At 36.4% G+C, this 25,133-nt stretch overlaps 2 protein-coding genes across 2 annotated transcripts in view; both read left to right on the plus strand.

Moving 5' to 3' along the window:
- The first annotated feature begins 86 nt into the window (after positions 1 to 86).
- LOC310734877 (uncharacterized protein) lies at positions 87 to 5,490 on the plus strand. Its single transcript, XM_083557347.1, has 9 exons — positions 87 to 144; positions 2,699 to 2,774; positions 3,233 to 3,307; positions 3,422 to 3,487; positions 3,564 to 3,626; positions 3,705 to 3,774; positions 4,033 to 4,461; positions 4,673 to 4,766; positions 4,942 to 5,490. The coding sequence occupies exons 3-9, from the start codon at positions 3,233 to 3,235 to the stop codon at positions 5,345 to 5,347; spliced, it is 1,203 nt and encodes a 400-aa protein (XP_083413473.1). The 5' UTR covers positions 87 to 144; positions 2,699 to 2,774; the 3' UTR covers positions 5,348 to 5,490.
- Positions 5,491 to 6,186: 696 nt separating this feature from the next.
- Positions 6,187 to 25,133, plus strand: part of myo1d (myosin 1D) — a 55,677-nt gene continuing 36,730 nt past the window's right edge. Inside the window, exons 1-11 of the mRNA XM_083557348.1 lie at positions 6,187 to 6,691; positions 17,208 to 17,416; positions 18,267 to 18,360; positions 19,087 to 19,252; positions 20,097 to 20,150; positions 20,497 to 20,592; positions 23,231 to 23,347; positions 23,466 to 23,669; positions 24,286 to 24,431; positions 24,510 to 24,624; positions 24,736 to 24,906. Of these exons, the coding sequence (XP_083413474.1) occupies positions 6,597 to 6,691; positions 17,208 to 17,416; positions 18,267 to 18,360; positions 19,087 to 19,252; positions 20,097 to 20,150; positions 20,497 to 20,592; positions 23,231 to 23,347; positions 23,466 to 23,669; positions 24,286 to 24,431; positions 24,510 to 24,624; positions 24,736 to 24,906 (1,467 nt within the window). The 5' untranslated portion in view covers positions 6,187 to 6,596. The remainder of the gene's footprint in view (positions 6,692 to 17,207; positions 17,417 to 18,266; positions 18,361 to 19,086; positions 19,253 to 20,096; positions 20,151 to 20,496; positions 20,593 to 23,230; positions 23,348 to 23,465; positions 23,670 to 24,285; positions 24,432 to 24,509; positions 24,625 to 24,735; positions 24,907 to 25,133) is intronic.

Consider the following 25,133-nt stretch of genomic DNA (forward strand, 5'->3'; position numbering starts at 1 on the left):
GTGGTCTTTAATGTAAACTGTAAAGTGAAGCCTGAGTTTTAAACCATTCCCTAACATAATAGCAACTGTGTGTCCACATGCTGGCCATATGCCAATTAAGCCAAAGGTTATTGGCTTGTGCAGTAAACAACTTCCTATAAAAAGGTAAGGTAAAGTATGCTGACGTTTATCTGGATTGACTGAATGGAATACAATCTTACTCTGAATGGAATACAATCTTTGATGAAGCCAAAAATAGAGAAAAAGGAAATTAACAGGCTTCCATCATAAGGAATGAAGGGGTCTTAAATAGTATGAGTTGAGAATTTGTTAAATTGAATGACAAAATTGAGTTGAAAATCATAACTTATGGTTAGAAAAGTATGTTCAGGCCATAAAATACTGCATGGTTTACATCATTTTCATATTCATATTTACTTCACACTATTCACTAAGGCCCCTAATTCTTTATAAGTGGGGACAGTGTTATGATGAAAGAGATCACGTTTATCATGATATGAATGTTATAACACAAGATAAATGCGACCAGTCAGAATAAGTGTGTTGTTTAGCTGCAGTGACTCATTGTGTGAGAAGAAGCAAATGAGAGCCTCTTTTCTATGAATGTTAAAAGAACACAGCTCAGCTCACATACACTACATGGTACACTGTGTCTCTCTGGTTAGATGAACCAGTTTGCTGTAGTAGCTTAATAGGGACTAAACCTCAACGTAACACACATTTTTACAGAATATCAAGGAAATGGCATTAGGAGAATGACACAAGAAAGTTATTTTTTTTTACTAGATGGACACAGTGTGTGTTCCAAGATGGTGTGAAAAATGACAAAGTCGTGCAAGCACAGAAGAGAATTGCTGCATTGAGCCAGTTCGAGGAAATCATCAGGGGGAAAAACAAATCCACCACCAACAGCAGAATGTGCATTGCAAAGTGGAGAAGGGTCAGAAGTGTGTTTCGTTTAGCCACTTCTAATCTGTGTGTCACAGAGTGTGTTGTGTCATGTGGAATGCCTGGCATGGCTCTGCACTCTGCTCATGACGACTGCTGATGGTGCTGTCACCCTCATGTTCTTTCCGTCACATTACTGCTTGTGCACTTGTGATCATTTATTCTGCAGTCTTATTTACTGACCTATTTCTAACACTTGAAGCAATGTCAAGCAATGTCAAGTGAGAAACGAGACATTCACATGTATCCGTCTATCACATTACATGAAGAATTATATGTGCAACATTTCTTTTCTGTGCAACAAAAATAGGCATAGAATTTTTTTTTTAAAACACACACACACACACACACACACACACACACACACACACTACGTGTATATAATAGAACTGTATGTCATATGATTAATTCACAGAACAAAGCCGTCTAAAATATAAACTAACTTATTATTCCACTATTGCCATCTTGTGTTCTTTTTATGTTACTGCACTCCTGTTACATGACCCTTTATTTCCATGCACTTATTGAACCTAAAACCAGCTTTTCTAATATTATTTGCACAGATTTCCTGCATATTTAATTGCACAGATAAACACATTTTTACAATTTGTGACATGAAATCGTTTGCCAAACATGTTTTTTTTTATTTTATTATTGTTTTGTTGTACTGCATGATATACAGCTTTAAATTCAAATATTTCTTTGTCACAAATATAACCATGCTCAGTAGGAAAATGCAACAAGGACGTGAAAGTTCAATGCATATAAAGTGCATGTAGGAAGGCGAAAATCTAGACTTACAGTGTTACATTCTACAGTGTACAATGGTGTTATTTCAAGATCTCACCTATCAAAGTTTTGCTGAAAGTGTCAAAATTAGCTTGGCCTAACTAATGACTGAGCATGTGTGGTTGCTGCTTGATACTTACATAGGCACTATCCCAAACAGTCAAAGAGGAAACTTTTAAACTGCATCATGAAAACTATTTTTGTAATGCAATATGCAATTTGCCTCCAAGAATAAAACTCTTGAAAAACAGTTTTTAAATAAGAATTTAAACAGATTTTCTATTTTTACTATCAACATACAATTTACCCAATGCAGTGTGATATACAGTCAGTTATTTGTATAACACAGTGCAAGTCAATATTTACTAAAAGGATTATACCAATATTAATTAGGCCATTACACTGTTAAGTAAATACAATACCAAGCCCATATACACTAAACAAAAGTAATCAGTATAGAATCATGAATTGGAACATACAACAGCTTGAGGAATCATATATTACATAATGATTTTATTATTATATTACTAGTCTTAATACTACTATAACGCATTTCATTGTATGATATTTTTTGCAGATTACACATATCTAGGTTTAAAAAAACATCCAAAAAATATTATATGTTTTCAATTTACTACTCTCTGAATTAAATAATGATTAAATAATAATAATAATAATAATAATAATAATAATAATAATAATAATAAACTGACCCCTGACACACCTTATACATATACAGTATATATATATATATATATATATATATATATATATATATATATATATATATATACTAAAGTTAAGAATTTTTTCTATTAATTCTCATTTTGTTTATTTGTTGATTCTTATCAGCAGTATTGGGCTGTAACAAGTTTTCATGTACACGTTAGCATCTTACATAGGAAGTGTAACACCAAAGACACTGGTGTGAAAGCCTAACTTCCCTTTTTGCCTTCTACAGCTCGCCTTGGACTGGTGCAGTATAAAGTCTAGTATACAACATTAGGCATTCCATTTTTAACCATTTGTTAGACAAGGTAAGAAACCAGCTGTCAATAATGATATTAATCATAATAATAATAATAATAATAATGATGATGATGATGATGATGATGATGATAATGATGATGATGATAATAATAATAATAATAATAATAATAATAATAATAATAATAATAATTATAATACATAATAACCGATGACCAATAACCAAATTATATATATATATATATATATATATATATATATATATATATAAAATATATATGTTATATATACATTTTATATATATATATATATATATATATATATATATATATATATATATATATATATATATATATATATATATATATATATAAATATAATTTTTATTGGTCATCGGTTATTATGTATTATGTATATTATGTATGTGTGTGTGTGTGTACATATGTGTATTTTCTGGTTTATAAGTGCTATCAAAATGTTTACTTATGTAAGAATTTATTGCATGCAGATGGATGTGTCAATCATTCAGATGCTGTCAGTGCTGTTGGTCTGTGTGGCCACCACAAAGCAAACTGAAGGATCAGTAAGCATGAATTAAACATAAAACTCTGTTTGAAAGCCTATTATACTCTGATTTAATCAAATTAATTGTATAATAAATATGGCTTTGACTAACTGAGACAACCATATGTTTTAGTTTGCACTGAAAATGTGGAGCAAAGAAGACCAGGCACTTCAGGAACATCTCAAAATAATGTATAAGGTAAAAGAGAACCAAACAATGTCTGTTGAACGTATCACCCCATAAACTCTTCAATAAAACCATCTGATTTCTTCAGGAAATAGAAGCCTTGAGACATGACCAAAGTCTGATGAAACAGAAACAAGAAGACATTTCGCAGGTAAGAGCAGTATAAACTTTATAAGATTTATTAAAACAATTATTGGATTAGAGTCACAGTTTCTACATATTTGTGTAGGCGGTGATGCATTGTACACAAACACAAGGATCCGCAGATAAGGAGGTGAATATGACTACCCTGGAAAAAGGTCAGTATATTAAAAAAAAATATATATATTATATATATATATATATATATATATATATATATATATATATATATATATATATATATATATATATATAAATAATACATTTTTAAAATTAATTTTTTAATTTATAAAAGGAAAAGGATTGTTTGTTGTATTGTTTCCTAGAAACAATTGATATTGAAACTTACAAGTGGATTAAATTGTTTTAAATTAGTAAATACTATCAGAATTAGTACCCCCTGCTATCTTGACCAGGCAGCACCTCCATGTTTTACTCCTTTCCCCAACTGGAGGAGGATGATGACATCGATGACATGCTTGACCCCTGTAAGAACTACAAGTCACTTAATCAGGACTGGAGAGCCACCAATTACACCACCAAGAAAGTTTCGTGTGATCGCAATGTGCAATGGAAAGGATGGTATCGCCTGTTTTACAGGGGAAAAAGCATCCAAATGCCTGAATTGTGTGTGAAGAAAGAGCACTGTGGCACACATGCCCCCCTGTGGTTAGTAGGTGGCCACCCACGCAAACGTGACGGCATTGTCACACGCAAAGTTTGTGGCCACTGGGGCAATAACTGCTGTGCCTTCAAATCTCCTCCCATCCAAGTGAAAGCATGCAAGAATTACTACATCTACAAGTTTGTCCAGCCACTGACCTGCCATTTGGCCTACTGTGCAGGTAAATGTCATAATGTGACTTTCTTCATTCACACCCAAATTGCGAAATGTTTAAAAATGTTAGAGATCTAATTCACTATTGTGTATTATTGTTTTCTGTGTGTGTGTGTGTGTGTGTGTGTGTGTGTGTGTGTGTGTGTGCGTGTGTGCGTGTGTGTGTGTGTGTGTGTGTGTGTGCGTATGTGTGTGCGTATGTGTGTGTCTTTTTTCAGATGTTAACACTCTTGTCTGTGGGACATGTAGGACAAACGAAATTTGTAAGAGCAAAGACAAGATCAAGTGGTTTTGTTATAAAAAAAAGGGCAAGTATAAATGATTTCTCCAAGTCTAGCTTAATTTTAACATGCAAATTCAGGAACGTTAGAGTCAAACTTAATAGTGTAGAACTAAATCATCTAAATATTTATAAAAAAAAATTAGATAAAGTGATTGTATTTCTGTTGTACCATTATTTTAACATTTTGCTTTCTCTTACAGTGAGAAAAGTTAAAGTGCACTTCTTTGCTGCCAACCCTAACTCACTCTCTGGCAAAGTGAACCGAATCCAGTACAAGAAGGTTTATGTGAATGTGGGTGGGGCCTTCAACAGCCGCACAGGTGTGTTCACAGCTCCAGTCACAGGCATCTATCAGTTCTTCTTCTCCACTCAGTCAGGGAGGGGTGGGCTTAAAACTGACCTGTGGCTCGTCGTGAATGGTTATTGGGTGGCTCTGTCTCATACTCTAGTGAACATCTCAAACACTGTAGGAAATCTTTCGACATACATGACCACTCTGCGTAAAGGTGCCTTAGTATATGTGACTCACACTTGTGGCAACTCCTGGGCGAACTCTGCCTCCAACACCATTGTATTTGGGGGGTCACTTCTTTCAGCCGTGAACGGATAAATGGAGAAATTTAGCTACCATGTGACTATGTGAATAAAAATTGTGAAGCGATTTCTATTCCATGTCAGTTATTTTAAAATACAGCTTTCAAATGGGGCTAAAGAAATGACATAATTTAAATTGTGCTTAATGGGTGCATTTGTGTGGGTTTACATGCATTTCCAAAACTAGCTAGTTACTGGTCTAATCTGTTTCATTGCTTTGCTTTTGTTTTCATTTTGTTCCAGCCTTTTGTAACTCATTCCTAATAAAAGTAAATTGCTATTTTTCTAGGCAGTTCTAAAAGAATAAATATTTTTTTTCCCATCATTTCTGCATTTTACAATCATTTCTTTCTTGCCTGACATGCCTAACATTGTGTGTAGTTCTCTGGTTGCAGTGTAGGATTGTGATTCCTTGTAATGAACATAGTGGGGCAGTAAAGTCACTTGTGTTAAATAGTCTGACCTTCCACAACATGAACTTTCAATCACAGGCACATTTAACACACACCAGCATTAAATTCAACAATGTTCTTGTACATTGGGCAGTTACTCTAGGTGTGTTAAATAAAATTCATTTCTAACAAACATGCCTAAGTGTTTATTCAGAACACGTCACTCCACCAAGTAAATGAACTTTGCACTTCCCTGAGATATTTTTTTTTAAACAACTAGAACATGCTGTGTTTCCACTACATACACAAGGGTTGCCTTACATGGCTAAAGTGATGATTTTAGTGATTCACTTCTGAAGACAGTGCCAGAGCCATGTGGAGCTCTGTGGGCGCACACACACACACACACACACACACTGCAAGGTTTAGGTCTGGCCCTTGAAGAGGAGGAGCAGTTCTTACAGTGAGTGTGTGTGTGTCACAGAAGAGCTGGGGGAATTTCACACACAAACAGAGGCATGGAGCTGTATTCACTTTAGCAGGACAACACAAACTCAACACTCAGAAGCAACAAGTCACTAAAAATGATCTAAAGGACAAACCGCGGTTTATGCTGGAGTTCGGGAAGGGAAAACCAGGAAATAACCAAAAGCAGTTTATTTTCTTTTTTTTTTTACACTTGAATTCCACGTAATAAATGTACGTGAATTTCAGATATATGACCTGAGAATGAGTTGTAATTTAACTTAAAGCCGTCTGTACTCTGCTGCGTTCAACTGCTCCATTGTTTTGTTTAAAGTTTGTTGGAGTTGCCGTGTTTTTTTGTTTTTGTTGTTTGTTTGTTTGTTTGTTTTTACAAAAACAAAGTGTATTATGGCGGAACACGAAAGTTTGGAGTTTGGAAAGGCGGATTTTGTTCTTCTGGACAATGTGTCTTTGGAAGAGTTTCTGGCCAACCTTAAGCTCAGGTAAGCAGAAGCATGACGGTAGTTCACCTTCATTGGGTTACACACTGACATGTCTGTGTCACATGTAACTCACAGCTCATGTTTATCTTTCAAACAATAAGTCATGCGTGTTAAGTTTCATGTAGGTAATCAGTTTTCACTGTTTTTAAAATAATTAAAGATACAATCTCTCTCTCTCTCTCTCTCTCTCTCTCTCTCTCTCTCTCTCTCTCTCTCTCTCTCATTCATAAAGCATTTGTTTCGGTTGCTTCGTTCAATTTGCTACTTATTTTTATGTTTCTGATTCATTTACAGTATCGTCAAAAAAAGGTATATACCTATACCATATTTCAGTTTAATATAAATATTAACGTGGCTGTATATTATAAAACACTTTAGCAAATAATAATGCCCCACAAGCATATGTTAGTGTTATATTCACAAACAAAATCTCTTTAAGAGAATTTCATTAATTCATCCCAATTCAGGTTGTCTAGTAGTAAACCAAGGTGACCCAAAGTAGTGTTTTAACATTACAACGTTTTACTCTACAAATCGAGTTCACTTGGAGTTTTTCTGCTATTAGATATATAAATTTGACAACAGTATAAACAATTGCAAGTTGATCAAATTCAATAAATCATTGAAAGATTTTTGGTGGCAGATAACAGATCAGTCTGGGTTTAGTTTTTATTATCTGTGAGTTTATATTCTGTAGTCTTGGTTAACTGGAAATTGTATTACCGTAATACTTCATGTATACAAACCCCCCGCCCTGTACACCTAAACAAAACACCTAAGTCTATAGTTTAGGCTGTGTTGTACAAAGTAAATTTACCCATCAAGGAGAGACTAAATTACAGAGATTAGCATTCTTTTATAAACCTATTTGCTGTGTTTTTCCTTCGCATTGTGCACAGCGATTGCATTAACCACAGACTGCACCTGCTCAGGCTGGGTGCAGGGATGGGCTTTGGGTTAGAGGGTGTGAATCATGGAAATCTTCTCAAATCTTAATCTCTTTGTTAAGATCACAATAGCGACAAAATTATTTATAAAAGCAAATGTATTGCTAATGATGAAATGTTAAATGGTTTCTAATTGTTCTTTCGCTTTACGTTGAAGCTCAATGCTTTAAGAAAATGCAATTTGAGAGATTATTAACTCTAATATCATAGCATCATGTTTTAATGTTTGTATTTTAAACCCTAAAGACTGTCTTTCTAGCTACTTCAGACCAAGAGTGTTTGATTTTCCGTAAGCCGGGGATGGCGTGTTCACTTTGTTATTTGCAGAGGGTGTGACCAGGCATGCTTCCTGCTACTTCCTCTGTTCCACATCTGTGTGTCTGGACCTCCATATACAGCAGCAGGATGCCTCAAAAATGAAGTTGCCATTTAATAATTTGCCCTATAAAAAGTTATGAAATAGTTTGAAGGCTTGACTTTTATTTAGGTGAGTGAGTCTGTACAAATTGCTGTGGAGGAAACATGACATTTACTTTTTTTTTTTTTATATACACATTTGACCTTTCATTCTTTTAGCTTTGTTTATAAATACCAGTCAGTCTTTTAATAGCAGACATTTTATAGAGAACAGGCGACTAAATACATACCATTTGGGATTAAAGTTGGACATTTCTTAGGATTAACAGAGTAGACATTTTATGAGCGTACCTCCCTTTTAGGGGAGTTTAACCTACAAGCCTGTATCCCCCACTAAGCTGTCAGAGACCACGTACACTCCACAAAGTGTGAAGCTAAACAAATGTCAATACAGTACTGCATGGTGTTTTATAATTTAAGTTTGCTCAAGAGGCTGTTTACACATGTCTTACATGTTGAACAGGATGCTGTTTGGGTAGTGTATGTGCCATCACAGCCTGCCTTTATATGGCAGTGTTTTGTCTGCCTCGAGGATCTTGAGAAACTTCTGCACATTTCCAAAAACAATTCTGAGGGCTGTCTGGGACATTTTCAGGATTTTTTTCCGGCAGCACCCCTGATAATGCAGATGAAATAGCTGATAACCATTACACCATGTCGAAAGTATGACTTGCTCTTCCCCATTACCTCTCTGTCTCACACACATCCGGAGACAGTCTTTAAGGACATTTCGCCTGAAGTGGTAATTAAAATAATTTTTTTTTTACAAAAAGTAGATCTGGTTTATAGTTTTGTTAGACACCAATGTTAGAAATGGTGTCTGCCCCTCCCCATTCTTGTTAGAATAACAAAAATTAACATTAAAAGCAAATTATCAATGTTTTGGCATACTTTATCCCAAAAATACACTGCCGTGATATTTGGACATTATCTATTGCTTATTTGTAATTTTCTATCTAAAGCAGAGCTCTTAATCTTTGCAGAATATCACACATTTACCAGATAATTTTTGGAGGAAGACCTTCATACGTTCTTTAGAACAAGACTAGACAAATCATCCATATAATTCACTGTGAAAGAAGAAAACATCGGTCTGCTATCTGATCTGGTTCCTGTGCGTCTGATCCTGTTTGAAAGTCTTTTGTCCATAACTAATGGAGAATGCGTTGTCTGAGACAATGTTAAGTTGAAGCTCATAAAGTATCAGGTGAATGCAAGCAGTCACTGAGGTGTTCTTTTAGGACTGGAATGCCACTAGAACCTGATCAGCTGGTTCTTAGGGATTTTAAGTGTTTATTTTCTATGCAACTGTGAAACTATAGGAAAAATGGGCACTGTGCCTCTCCCATTTCGGAGGTGTAACCATTCACTTGTTGCCTTAACAGCAGACTCTTGCTGTGTGGATCCCAGCTGTGACACATGGCAACCTGATTCCTTCTTTGCAGAGCAGGCAGACCGATCAAAGTCTCCTTGGAGCTCAGGTGCAATGAACCAAGCTTAACACAGTGTTAAAGGTCCATCTTCTATTTCCTTTTTTGCATAAAGATGAATGGAAAAGGAAACCATTCCATTCAAGTGCACACAATGTTGTCTGTGTAGAGAAATTTGGAAGGGTGCTTTTAAAAAAAAAATATATATATATTTCCAGAACATCACTGAAAGTGTTTTTTTTTTTTTTGTTTGTTTTTTTTTCCTTCCCATAGACTTTGTTAAAAGCCTGGGGAATTCACCTCTTGCTATCCTATATTAAGATCCTTGGCCCAGAGATCTATCTGCTCTCTAGAGTCTGGAGCAGTGGCATGCTTGCCCACAGTCAGGGCTTCTTCTTTTTCCAACTCTCCCATAGTTCCCTCTTTGTTTCTCTAAATAATAAAAACAGACAGATAAAGAACACAGCACTGCAGTGCTGATTGTTGTTTGGGTGGAGGCAGACTAAAATGTTAATGATCTGTGGTAACAAGGCATTTACTATTTTAAATAAAGATTATAATATTTTGGCGTTTTTACATGCTTTGTGAACCAAATATCAATGCATATAAAAGCTATGATTGTGAAGAGTTTTGGCATTTTGTGCTACAGCCGAACAACATATATTTGCATCAGCACGTATAATTGTGATTGCTCTGCCCATACTTTCACACTTTCACTTTCCCACATGTAAATATTTAGTATTTTACCCTAACCAATTCCTATGCTCCCATCACAAAAAAAACCCAGTAAGCCTACTCTGTAATGGTAAAAATATTTCTCTTTTCCTGAAAGGCTGGATTAGAGGCTGGTTTTCTTTCTTTCTTTTTCTTTTCCTTACAAAAAACAAAAAACAAAAAAAAAAAAACAGGCCCCTTTCTCTTACTTACAGGCAAAGAAAAGGGTTAGTCTCACCACAAGAATTTCCATACAAACCTAATAATCTGAAACACATTCCTGGCCTTATGTAAACAGGACTGTGCATTTTGGCCCTTATTGTGCCTCAAAATAAAATCTAAAATGTATAGATCGCTCATTTGTGGCAGTACGAGAACTAGTACTGTTTGAGATGCTCTCTTTCCTTTCTCCTTTTCCGTTTCATTCTTTGTTCCTTTGTGTTTATAGTTTTGCTATTTTTAGGGTGGCAGCTGATTCCTCAATCGCTTGGTGTCTGTTTTTCTTTCTCATGTTTTTTATTTGCTCCAGATTTGTACTGAGGAATAGTATGTGATTATACTGGCACGTGATTGGTGCAAAAGCTTCACGTTTCTGTTTTTAAATTGGTTTCGGAAAACAAAAAAAAAGCAATAGATGTCTGAGCAGTACCACTAACAGACTGATGGTATGGGATTATGGCTATTCTTTTCTAGCATTTTATTCCCCCATGTTATTTGAACTGGATATTAAGGCCTTGCGGTTAAACTGACTATATTCTGAGAAGTAAACCTTTAATTTATTTGAGGAGCACTTGGAGAAGTGTGATGCCTAAATGTGAGCTCTTGCTAACGTGGAAAGGTTACCTCACTCTGAAGGGGATGTCCGCTACCTTTAGCTCTTTGAACACATTCTGGGCATGACTCAAACTTCAAGAGCACTTCAAAGATCACTTTGTTTCCCTAATTTCATTCATTTAAAGTAAAGAAAGAGTCTATCCTTGTTTCTTTAAGACCCTTTTTCATTTAATTTCTCTCTTAGTCTCTCTGTATGCCTTTTCATTTGACCCTGATCAAAATCCTAGCGCTCTCCTGAAATAACATGCTGACTAATGTCTGTGTTTGCTGGATGGCCTCATCTTTTTGTGTCTGTTTTTTTTCTTTCCCTTCTTTCTTTGACTGTTGTCCCATCAGCACTTTTTTTTCTTTGGCATTGGGGTTGGGATCAAGCCTGTGTGCTATAGTGAAAGTGGCCTGTAGCCAAGTGTTACTACCAGATCTACTTGAGTCACTTTATTACCCACTTCTGAAACCAGACCCCTGAAACCTGCCCCTTTTCTCCTTATTGTCAGGCAGGCAGGAGAACAAAAGCAGCTCTGATCTCAGCTCCACAGAGGATGGTGCTGGCCAGAGTGACAAATTTCAAATAGTTGGCTATCTATCAATACAGCATTAATAAGGGTTTAAGCTTTAGCTTTGTGGACCAAAAAATCAACCCAACTGCATACTTTTGCCGTTAGTCCTTAAAACAGCAGTTTACACTTCAAAGGATGACCTCATTTTCCCGTCTTTTGGCTCATCGTCTACATGCAGGTCTTTATTTTTTTTACCCGCTGCTCTTTTGCAATGCATTTACATCAGTGTGTCGTAAAAGACAAAAACATGCCTGGATGAGTGAGTCTAGACCTGACCACTGAGACTGCTTTGTCTGGCTCGGTCGGTGTTGTGATTTTTTTTATCTACTGTAACTGTCCGTAGTGAGGGAGTTGCTGTTGAGAACTAAGTGGGTGTTACCCTGGCAGAAATTCTACTAATGCGACTCCCAGATGTGTTTGAGAAACAGGGCTGGTGGCAGAAAATGGGTGAAGGAGGCTGGTGCTGACATCATTTTGAAAGGCCAAGGAAAGTTGTCTAAGGTCAAATAAAAGATACAGTGAATAAAAACAGAATTCAATTTTTTTGAAAGTTTTGTGTTATAGTATTTTTCAGCTGTAATCTTAATAGTTATCGATATCCCACTTTATTGGGTGTTCTAAAGGCATTTTAACTAAACTAGCAGAGCTGCACCACTTGATGAAATCATGAAGCATGTACGGATTTCGATCATTTGTCATTTTAAAATTCAAGCCGGATTTGTTTTCAATTATAACACTCTCAGTACCCATACAGCATCATTTCATTGTTTATTACAAATATCTTGCAGTGGTGTTAATCTTTTATTCAAAACACATAAACACCATTAATCCAGTCCACTGAACAGACGTGAATTTATGAGATCAGAGCCACCATGCACTTTGTTAAGATGAGTTTTCTGGGTCATAGTGAATTATTGATGGTAAATGGCATCTGGGTTATAAATGTGGATAAGAGAAACATTATGACCTTGTTGATATGGTTCTGTTAAAGGAGATCATTGTGTATCTTAATAGATGTTTAAAAAATGCTCTAATGCCTCATGTTAATCAGATTATTATATTCTATATGAGGAATTGTGAAATTCAATATAGTGTACTGTGTTTTCATTCAAATAAGAATATTGCCCTACATTATGCTTATTAGTCTTAAGGAATGTTTAGAAAATATAAAGCTTGAAAAATTTGTATTTATTTTCTGTTGTGTAAATAATTCCACCTAATCCCACATAATAATTACAAGGGTGTAAACCTCAGGCCACCATCTGATATGCTTATTAAGGCGACAATGTGATTTTTGGCAATACTGCTAATCAGGGAAAACTTGGAGGCAGTGGACTAAATTGTTGGGAAACCAAACACGCAAACGCGCACACACACAAACATGCACACACACGCGCACGCACACACACACCCTGACATGGAGTGCCACTTGCCTCTAGAACAATGCCACTGCATCTCCCAGAAATATAATATCACACTTTCCCAATGCTTCCATATTTGCTAGAGTTTTAACTGAAGTCAGAAAATGTTGGTTGCTTTCCAACCTTTACAACGATGGACAAATAACCACAAAAGAGACCCACCCAAACAAGACTGCAAGCAGTAGTTATCTTCAGCCTGGCCTGTAATTCCACTCTAAAAATGGAGCAGCTCTGACATGGCCTGCGGTGAGCATTTTGCCCCTTGTCCTAGGTGAACAAGGGTTAACTCTCTATAGCTGGCAAAAAAAAAGCTAATCATGCAAGTGGATTTTATAACTGTGAAGGCAATCCAGTTTGTTAGAAGTAATACAGCCTTTGATGGCAGGTGTGATTTGAGTATTTGGGCTAGGAGGAGAGTTAATCATATTCCACAAAACCTCATGTTTATAACATTGAGCTCATTACCATTTTAGTATGTTCACTAAAGTTCTGAGTTCACTTGAGTTTGGAGGAGGGTGTATGTGTAATGTTAGATGGAGAGAGAGTGTGAGGCAAAGTGCTACAGCATCAGACTCATCTGTCTCATCAGACCTTCATCTGTATCCAGTATAGCTTTTTTAAAAGCCTGATGGGAAACCTGGCCAGGAGGAGGGTTGAGGATGTACCCGTCTAAAAACATTTTTTTTGCTTTTTCCAAAGAAACACAACTCAAACCTCTGCCATTTTGTGCCATTTTCCCACAACAGCATGTAAAAAAATTTGCTTCTATTGCAGCTCTGCTTTAGGGTTCCTATTCTTACACATTTCTATGGTGTTAGTTGATATTGTATGCAGAAACTGATATTTTCTTTATATATTAAATTTAGCCGAGATTAAGAAGGGGTCCGTTTTATCATTCATTCTGCAGTATTTCATTAACTATTGGTTTTGTATCGGCCCGCTGCCTCCACAACTAGGAACTGGTGATGAGTTTGGAACTTAATTACGACTATTTTTATACCATGGCATCAACAGGATTTATGCACAGGATTTGTCTTTCGGCACCCAATCATATTTTGGACAGGATGCTCTGGTGGAACATATGGCAGCTCCTGTGTGAAGCAGGTGCAGTTCACTCTTTGTTTTTGTGCTGTTGGTAAGTGAGGATCTCATTTATAGAGTTGGTTCAATGCCACTATTCTTTTAGGCGTGATTCAGTAACATACTGTCCAAACGCCTGGTGATATTTTATGAAGAGGAATAGAAGAAGTAAACATTGGATTCTTGCACGTAGTGATTCAATAATTTTGTATGTCCTTTAAGACTAGGATGTCTCTGACGTATTGTCTAAACCAATAGATTCCATAACCTGCAGAAACCAGAGTGCTATATAGTATAGCTGCATAATGATCTTTATCTTAAATATAGCGCTTAAATAAAGAGTATCTTTTGGCTTTCAGTGTTTTATGATGTGTCACTTACAGTTAACTTAGCAATAAATAGATTACGGTCATACTACTATTTAAGGTCAAAACTATTTTTTATTATATGAGAGTACAAACGCTATAAATGGCAAAGATCACAGACCACAAAATGATCAAATAACCTGCCATTTTCGAATTTTCTGTTGCAGATTTTTTTTGCCATTTCAATGGACTGATTACCAACTATTTCTTTCCTACTTGTAATTTAAATAATTTGTGTGTCACTTGTACAATTTAAAGCCTGTCAGTCAACGAGTCTTGCTATACATAAATTATATCAAAAACTCTTTTTTTTGGGATCTAAAATGTTTTCGGAACTATTTGGATTTTCATGGATTCCACATGTTTTACGTGAATGCTGCCAGTGGTTTAAGCTGCCAGTGATTTGATAAATGAACACAGATTACTATGATATTTAGAGTTCCCTATTTTTCTGTTGTGTGAACTTTCTATAGCCATTTTGGACAAAGGCGCACTGGTGGTGGGCTGTTGTGTAGGGCTGACCTATACCCCTTACACACAGACATTGCATTGACAAGAGAACAATGGAGCAGGAGACAGACACAAAAGAACCTTTAACGCCGTCTGAAAGGCTGCCAGCCTTCAAAGCATCAATCGGTCCAGTGGCAGCATCGCAGCCCTGCCACGCGACCCACTGTTCACTCTGCCCTGCTCCAGCAGCACACACAAGCCTTTCCTAGCGTAATACTTAAACATTGCAGATGACTGTGAGCATTTTTATCCTTAACCACTGATAAGTCTCGAATCAAATTCAGTAATGTTTCAAAGCTTGTTTGAGCAGCCGCTTAAGAGGATTTGGGAGACCATTTTACCTATTCAAACTTTAAGCAAATTAAAATATACTGGCACTCTATGTGCACTTTTACATCTGCATTATTTGGTTTGGTGAATTAAAATTGTGGTTTGTTTGTCTCTTAAGTTTAGTTAATGTCAGACACATCACTAAGTCTACCAACCCAAGATCAAAATATTATTGCACTGGTTACAAGCAGACACAGGTGTCATTTCATGCATAATCACTCCAATTAAAAAAGAAATGGCAAACATTATGGAAGCTCCGGTTTGTTGTCAGGTGTCCAGACCTTTTTAACCTGTAATGTACAACACATAATGTTGTACATTACATCATCCCAGAAATCAGCTGACTCGGGAATAACACAGTACAATCCCACTTTTAGGCTTTCATAACTGTGTTTAATTGACTAAAGCAGAGTGATAAACAAAAGGGCGTGTTTTTATGGTCATATATAATTTGGTTATAGTTTGATGTGGACCATTTCTATTTTTATGAATTAGGAAACAAGTCAATTTGAGATTTCTTAATAACTTTTTAAGGCAAGTGTCTGATTTAGATTTACGCATTGCAGAACGTTAAATTCTCATCTGTATGCATCTCTTATGGAAAATAGCAAGAAAATATGGGGAAAAAAAAACTTGTTTTTTTTTTTCTTTTTTATATTTGACCAACTGTTTTATCCGTAGGTTTAACTGATGTCTGGTTCTTTTTTTGTGTAATTAACAGAAGTGGCAATCAAAGCATAATGTTGTATTTGTATTGAAATATTTTGTAATTTCAATACAATTGAATGCAGTTTTACACTGCTTTATAAAAAAATCCTTCATATGTCTATTAACTGCTATTTTGAATTTTAGAATATACTGGATTTCCAGAGGAGTTTAAAGCCAGCTTAATGCTACTAAAACCTTAATTACAGCAGGCAATTATATGTAGTATTTTTTTTTCATGTAAATGGTGCTGTTCCTATTCTATTTTTATTGCTGTGGTATTGATGACTTAAAAGAAAGAATATCCGAGTTAAAATTTTGAGTAATACAAATTAAAAACATGATGTGATTGGTGATTTATTTTCAGTGCTTTAATAAAAACTTCTCACCATTTCTTTTTGACCCCTTCAGAACAGAACACATGTACAGGGACAAAATTGTGACAGTGTAACAGCTTAAAGGGTGTTTTAAACCCAAACTCAAACAAACCAACCCTGAAAATGGCCTACTTTTAGATAAATACAGCATTTAAAGCATTTACATTCTGTAAATGTGCAGCGAGGCAATCATCATGTCTGGATAAACAGACCTAGTGATGCTTTAAACCGCTGCAAGTCCTGATGGGGCAAAAGGAGCTTGGCAGAGGTGCTGGTGGAGAAGAAAGAAAGCTTTATTCTGAGCATGACCCAGGGCTTCTCAGAAGAGGAAGGAAGTGAGGCTTTCATTCTCCAGGGGCCTGAGCCCAAAACAGTCTGCTTCAGCTAGACACAGAGATTTCTAGTTATTACCTCTCCATGCTCTACAGCTAGACTGTAAGCTGGTGGCTTGCTTTTTTGCCTGGTAGCAGCAAACTCCATGCATATAATGCAGTGCTGCAGTTGTGCCTGCAAGATAAAGTACATTGTCAGGGAACTGTGTGCTTTATAACAACAAACTCTCTTTGATGGTGTTTTGTATTTATAGAGAATTTGTGTGCCTGAGTATAGTCTTTGTGTGTGAGAGAGACAATGACAGTTTTTTCATAGTTGTTCACTGTCAAAACCTTATCTAACCTGACTTTTTGTTTTCTAGTGTGTAGAAATGTGAATGTATTTTGCATTCATTTTTAATCACACAAAGTACAGACCTCAATAAAATACTTCAAGTGAATTTTGAGAATCATTGCTGTATTGATCAGGTACATTTACTTATTGTTCTATACTGTAGGTTTGAAAAGGGTCGCATTTACAGCTACATTGGTGAGGTGGTGGTTTCGGTGAACCCTTACCGTGCCATGAACATCTATGGACGGGACATGGTGGAGCAGTACAAGGGTCGAGAGCTGTATGAGCGCCCGCCTCATCTCTTCGCCATAGCTGATGCTGCATACAAAGCCATGAAGAGACGAAATAAAGACACCTGTATTGTTATCTCAGGTTGGCTACACTGACAATTAGAAACACAAAAATAAACCTATTGACACTGCAAGTTGTATAGAAAACTATATATGTTTCTATCTATCTATCTATCTATCTATCTATCTATCTATCTATCTATCTATCTATCTATCTATCTATCTATATATATATATATATATATATATATATATATATATATAAAATTAAAACCCTATTTGACATCTCATATGCCTGTCATCTCAATGCTACTTTTTTTTTTTTTTTTTTACACACATATATTTCCTTGGACACACAGTCCAGGCTTAAACGATGTCATATGGCCTGATTTGATCTGCGGTTTAGAGTAGAATTACTCAGCACTGGCATAGAATTTATTCCTTACCAACCACAGAATAAAGTCCTTCACAATCCAACAGATCATACAGCCGATAGCAAATTATTGGACTCTATCCATAAAGTGTCCAATAATAGTGTTACTCAATGTATTTGTGGATTTTCCACAGTACTGACTCATTTGTACATGTTTATTTTTTTGCCAGGGAAAGTATTCTGAGGTGAGACACATGACTCATGTGTAAGAAAGTGCAGTTTTAAGGATTATTATATAAAGCACTGATAAAAGTGAACATTTTGACTGACCACAGATTATGACTGCATTGTGAAAATATTTGAACCGTTTAGTGTCATCTAGTGGTCAGAGGAGATATAGGACTGTATTGGCTTCTTTTTTCCGTTTTCATATGAGTCATGCAATAAATATTTAGTGAATGCTACTTCAGATGCATAAGTCAATTAAAGTGTATACTTAATCCACAGAGTCTATTTATCCAATGCTTGGATCTTTTGTGGTGTTATTCTTGCTTTGCAGGGGAGAGTGGTGCCGGAAAAACTGAAGCCAGTAAATACATAATGCAATATATTGCTGCTATTACAAATCCTAGCCAAAGAGCAGAGGTGGAGAGGTGAGTGAAAAAATGTTTGCACCTTTTTGCCAGGTCTTATGTCTGACATAATAGCTGTTAATAATAGAAAGCAAATTTTCTCAGGCTGAACTCTTCAGTAAGGTTCATAAATAAGCAAATATATAATTTTAACTTTTATTAATAAATGCCTTAATTAATATTATATATTAATTAAGGCATTTATACTGAATTATTGCATGTACTAATCATTAGCATATCAGAAAATAATGAAGCGTTTACAGGAACCTAAAGAGGATTTATCAAATTGTAATCTTTAGGCTATTCAAGTAAGTAGGCTATCTAAGTAATTAGGGACAAATTCACAACTCAAAAGGAATGCCTGTAATGTATGGTATAATAAGTATAATAGAGTGAAAATAGTTCTGAGCTGGGGGGGAAAAAAAAACTAAAATGCTGCACTAAGCACTAGTTTTGACTTGACTTGACTTTGCTGGACTTTGTGCAGGACATGGCAGAGATATGCAGGCTTTGTGAGGCCTTGTGGTTTGACCTATAAATATGTTACATAGCATATATCCACCCTAAACCGCACTGTGTCATTTCCACAGTGCACCATGATTCGTCTGTAAAGGCTGAGACTTTGGCGCATTTCAGTAGCCAACACTCACATCTTCTAGCCCAAAATTACTGGCCCAGTAGGTGGTTAACTGATCGTCAATAGACCAATAAAAGCTTCAGAAATGTAAGCAATGTGTGTATTTTCAGGGTGAAAAACATGCTGCTGAAATCCAACTGTGTCCTGGAGGCTTTTGGAAATGCCAAGACCAACCGCAATGATAATTCTAGCCGCTTCGGAAAGTATATGGACATCAACTTTGACTTTAAGGGAGACCCCATCGGTGGACATATCAGTAATTACCTGTTAGAGAAGGTAAGTTGCAAAATTTTAAGTAAAAAAAATGCTCAATTTGATACAATTCAGTAAGCATTTGGGCATGACCACCTGTACCTCTGGACATCGTTAAATTACCCAATCAAGCGCTATAGCAGGCCACTAAAACTCTTCGATTCCAATACATGTAAAGTTATCTTCATGGAGCTCACTTTGTGCATGGCGGTAGTGCACAGGTTTGGGTCTTCTAGTTCAAGTGAAGGGAAATTATTTAATGGTACCACATGCCAAGACATCCTTTACAATTGTGTGCCTCCACTTTGTGGTAAGCGTTCGAATGCTTTTGCCAATATAGTATGTGTGTGTATTAGATTTCACAACAATTTAGCACACTGCCTCTGTAACTCTCAAGTTTTTCTTGATTAGTACTATCGCCAAATATCAAATTGTCCCCATAACAAGCGCAATCCTATTATATCGTGGCCTGAGGTTTATACCCCTAGGTGGAATTATTTATTTAACCACCATTAAACATTATATAGGGCAATATTCTTATTTGATTAAATACATAGTATATTAAATATACAAATTCCTTATATATATAATATAATAATCTGATAAATATGAGGCATCAGAGCATTTTGTAAACACATCTATCAGACCATACACAATGATCTCCTTTAACTAAACCATATCAACAAGGTCATTATGTTTCTTTTATTTTCATTTTTATTTATCTTAATGACATATCAAAGATACAATCTGTGGTATAAAATTTAAAATGACCAGCTTTTATTACAATGATTTACTTCAAACATGATCTTGCTGGGAAATGTACACGTAAACTCTATTTCATTTTAGTCAAACCTTTTTGCCTTTTCAGTCTAGAGTGATCTTTCAGCAAGAAGGAGAAAGAAGTTTTCACTCCTTCTACCAGGTGAGTCGGGAGCTGAGAAGAACAATGTTAGTGGGGTTGTTTTTGTCTTTGTAGCCTGGGATGTGATGACTCACTTTAGCCAGATGCTACCAAACCTATATTTATAATACAAATGTCATAGCTGTCTCCTGAAAATAAACATTACACTGTGTTATGCTACTGTAGAAAAATGACTGTTTTCTCATGTATGAAATGTTTTACACTTAGTTAACTTAGTCAGCTAAAGTTTGTTTTTATTATTAGTTATTTGTATGAAGCAAAATTTGAATGGTTCCAGAAAATGAGTACATACAGAAGCATATTTTGGCACTTGTTGTTTAGGCTCTGTGTTCTTTATTTGTCCCAGCTTGTGAAAGGAGCTCCAGAGTCTCTTCTGCGATCACTGCACATCCAGAAAGACCCTATAGCATATAATTACATTAAAGTTGGAGGACATACTAAGGTATTGCCTTTATTTTTGATGAATTTGCCTGGAACAATATGCTGTTTGTCATTTGATCACTAGAATGGATTGTCCACTGTCCAAACTGTTCATATGTGTAATTTTTATTCAATAATCATATAGTTTTTCATGGCTTTCCCCAGATGACTATGTGAGTAGAATAACAGAGGGAGGCTCAGCTGTCTCCACATGAGCATTTAATGGGAGTGAACAAAAACAAATTTATGGCAACAAACAATCTGACATCATGGAACATACTGGGTTGTGTGGTTAACAGAGCCGTGGCATACGCTGAGGTGGTTTGAACATTGTGGGCCAGGGTGCACTTTTTTAAAAACATTTTTTTATTATTTTTAATAGAAACACATTTGGGTCAAACTTCCTTCTGTATCCAAAAGGGTTGTGGTTTCCAGGGTTACCTTCTGTTGAAAATGAGTCCCAGACTGCAGGAAACATTAGCCACCAGAGGACTGGAACGATTAGAAAGTCTCGAGTTGTTGTTTTCTGAGACTTAGGAAAATGGGGAAATTAGTTACCGCATCAGCGATGCTCTGTCTTTAATTGTGGAGCTATAAATGTGATGTAAATGTAACACATTAGGATCAGTTGCTTAGCACAGACAGGGTTGAAAGTAACACTGGATAAATACTTTTGGAGGAAAGTCAAGTGATCTGTTATTGGTATAAATTAAAAACAGTAATAGTTAATGAGAAAAAAAACAAACAAACCCCATGCACACTGTCTCATATTTCCAAGTTATTATTCTTTATATATACAGTCAGGTCCATAAATATTGGGACATCGACACAATTCTAACATTTTTAGCTCTATACACCACCCCAATGGATTTGAAATATAACAAACAAGTTGTTCTTTAACTGCAGACTGTCAGCTTTAATTTGAGGGCATTTTCATCCAAATCCGGTAAACGGTGTAGTAACTACAACAGTTTGCATATGTGCCTCCCACTTTTTAAGGGACCAAAAGTAATGGGCCAATTGGCTTCTCAGCTCTTCCATGGCCAGGTGTGTGTTATTCCCTCATTATACCAATTACAATGAGCAGATTAAAGGGTCCAGAGTTCATTTCAAGTGTGCTATTTGCATTTGGAATCTGTTGCTGTCAACTCTCCAAGATGAGATCCAAAGAGCTGTCACTAACAGAAGCAAGCCATCATTAGGCTGAAAAAAACTAAACAAACCCATCAGAGAGAGAGCAAAAACATTAGGCGTGGCCAAAACAACTGTTTGGAACATTCTTAAAAAGAATTAACGCACTGGTAAGCTCAGCAACACCAAAAGACCCGGAAGACCACGGAAAACAACTGTGGTGGATGACCGAAAATCATTTCCCTGGTGAAGAAAACACCCTTCACAACAGTTGGCCAGATCAAGAACACTCTCCTGGAGGTAGGTGTATGTGTGTCAAAGTCAACAATCAAGAGAAGACTTCACCAGCGTGAATACAGAGGGTTCACCACAAGATGTAAACCATTGGTGAGCCTCAAAAACAGGAAGGCCAGATTAGAGTTTGCCAAACAACATCTAAAAAAGCCTCCACAGTTCTGGAACAACATCCTATGGAGAGATGAGACCAAGATCAACTTGTACCAGAGTGATGGGAAGAGAAGAATATGGAGAAGGAAAGGAACTGCTCATGATCCTAAGCATACCACCTCATCAGTGAAGCATGGTTGTAGTAGTGTCATGGTGTGTGCATGTATGGCTGCCAATGGAACTGGTTCTCTTGTATTTATTGATGATGTGACTGCTGACAAAAGCAGCAGAATGAATTCAGAAGCGTTTCGGGCAATATTATCCGCTCATATTCAGCCAAATGCTTCAGAACTCATTGGACGGCGCTTCACAGTGCAGATGGACAATGACCCAAAGCATACTGCAAAAGCAACCAAAGAGTTTTTTAAGGGAAAAAAGTGGAATGTTATGCAATGGCCAAGTCAATCACCTGACCTGAGTCCGACTGAGCATGCATTTCAATTGCTGAAAACAAAACTGAAGGGAAAATGCCCCAAGAACAAGCAGGAACTGAAGACAGTTGCAGTAGAGGCCTGGCAGAGCATCACCAGGGATGAAACCCAGCGTCTGGTGATGTTTATGCGTTCCAGACTTCAGGCTTTAATTGACTGTAAAAGATTTGCAACCAGGTATTAAAAAATTTAAAGTTTGATTCATGATTATATTTCTGGCCCATTACTTTTGGACCCTTAGAAAGTGGAAGGCACATATGCAAAGTGTTGTAATTCCTACACCGTTCACCGGATTTGGATGTAAATGCCCTCAAATCCATTGTGGTGGTGTATAGAGCCAAAAATGTTAGAATTGTGTCGATGTCCCAATATTTATGGACCTGACTGTATGTATGTATATATATATAATTTTTGTCGACCCCTAATGGGAGAAGCTAAAAGAAGAAGAATAAATAATAATAATATATATAATTTATTTATCTTTTTATTTATTTTATTTATTTGACCTGAAAAATCGTATCAAAAAACATATGTGGACCACTTTGGAATGTTTGGTCCGTGGTATTTCATAATGATGCTTGATTTTACCAATTTGTTTCAGTTATACCTGTCTTCATTTGTTTTTTGTTTTGTTTTTTATTAATTTTGTAGTCCTGTATCAATGACGGTGCGGATTTCAAAGCCGTAGCAGATGCCATGAAGGTGATCGGATTCACCACAGAAGAGATCCATACTGTCTACAAGATTCTTGCTACCATCCTGCATCTGGTACCAGTTATATTTAAACATTGTGGCTGAATGTTTTCCTCATTGCAAAGTGTTTATAATTAGTTCATTCTCTTAAGCTTGTTGCTTAGTGCTGTACGCTGTTTCTCATTGTTCTCAGGGCAATCTAAAGTTTGGAAGTGACGGTGATGTGACACTGATTGAGAACTCGGGCTTAGTGGTTGTGCTTGCTGATTTGCTATCCACTAAAGAGGACAACGTGCTTAAGGCACTGCTCTACCGCACCGTGTCAACTGGCCGTGATGTCATTGACAAACAACACACAGATCAAGAGGCCAGTTATGGCAGGGATGCTCTGGCAAAGGTAAAGCAGAAGCTGTTTTAGCCATCTTCCTTATAAGAGCAAGCCATATCTAATGGATGTCTTGTCACGGTTTTAAAATAAATTGCAGTGTAAATACCACTAGTCCAATGTCAACTGTTCTAAAGTCTCCTGCCTGCCTCTTACAGCAGTAACGCAATAATCTATAGAACAAAACTTCTGAAAACTTAAAATAAACACCCTTCTGATATTTTATTTTACATCTGAAAGTACATTTTAAAGGCTTACATTCATTCTGGATAGTTTTATATATTTCTCCAAATCCCACCTCTTGTACTTTAGGTGACTGCTTTTTCAGAATAACAATCCCACAAGGGCTATGCAACTAATGACAATCTGATGTGCTGAGGATACCCGATTACGCATTTGCACAACACATTCTGGGTCTTATAGAGACGTTCATAGATTCAGTAATTCAATACAGAATCGTGACTTGAGTCAACATGTCTGTAAATAGTGAGAATAGATAACACTGTTCCTACTAAAGTGCTGGATGAGTGTATGTGTGATGAATAATGCATTAAGCTATATTATATTAAGCATAATGGCCATACTGGCCAATCTAGAAATGACTTATTTGTGTTGTCTTCTGTTTTAGGCCATTTATGAACGCCTCTTCTGCTGGATTGTGGGAAGAATTAACGACATTATTGAAGTGAAGAACTATGATGCCAGAATCCATGGGAAGAACACAGTGATTGGTGTGTTGGACATCTATGGCTTTGAGATCTTTCAGAACAACAGGTGTGTCTCAGATCTCATCTCTGCTTTGATTATTTCTGTTATCTCATATAATTTGTAATGTATATATATTTTTTGCAGTTTTGAGCAGTTCTGTATCAATTACTGCAATGAAAAACTCCAACAGCTTTTTATTCAGCTGGTGCTCAAGCAAGAGCAGGAAGAGTACCAACGAGAAGGCATCCCATGGAAACATGTAGGTCCCTATCACGATTATGTCTCACAAACCTCCATGCATTATGTCAGTTTCCTCAGACTGTATGATATTGGACTCATGTCTTTTTGTATCTCTGTGTTATTTGGTCAGATTGATTACTTCAATAATCAGATCATTGTGGATTTAGTAGAACAGCAGCATAAGGGGATCTTTTCCGTGCTGGACGAGGCATGCATGAATGTTGGGAAGGTGACTGATGAGCTGTTCCTACAAGCGCTCAATGGCAAACTGGCCAAGCACGCCCATTACACCAGCCGAAAGGTATGGCCCAGGACACCACTGGTGTCTAGAATCAGCACACAAGGTTATTAACAGAGGAATTCTTTAAAATTTTAGTTTTCTAATTTAGATAGTATTGAAGCGTATAATCTAAAGTTATTTAAACAGAAACACAGGTTGTCAATTTACTGCGAAATTGGAAAGTGTCAAATCATTGAATGAAGCCAAATAACGTGTCTCAGTACTAATCGATTTCTATTGGATCGTTA

Source organism: Silurus aristotelis (genome assembly GCF_946808225.1).
Source record: "Silurus aristotelis genome assembly, chromosome: 12".
Classification (NCBI taxonomy): domain Eukaryota; kingdom Metazoa; phylum Chordata; class Actinopteri; order Siluriformes; family Siluridae; genus Silurus; species Silurus aristotelis.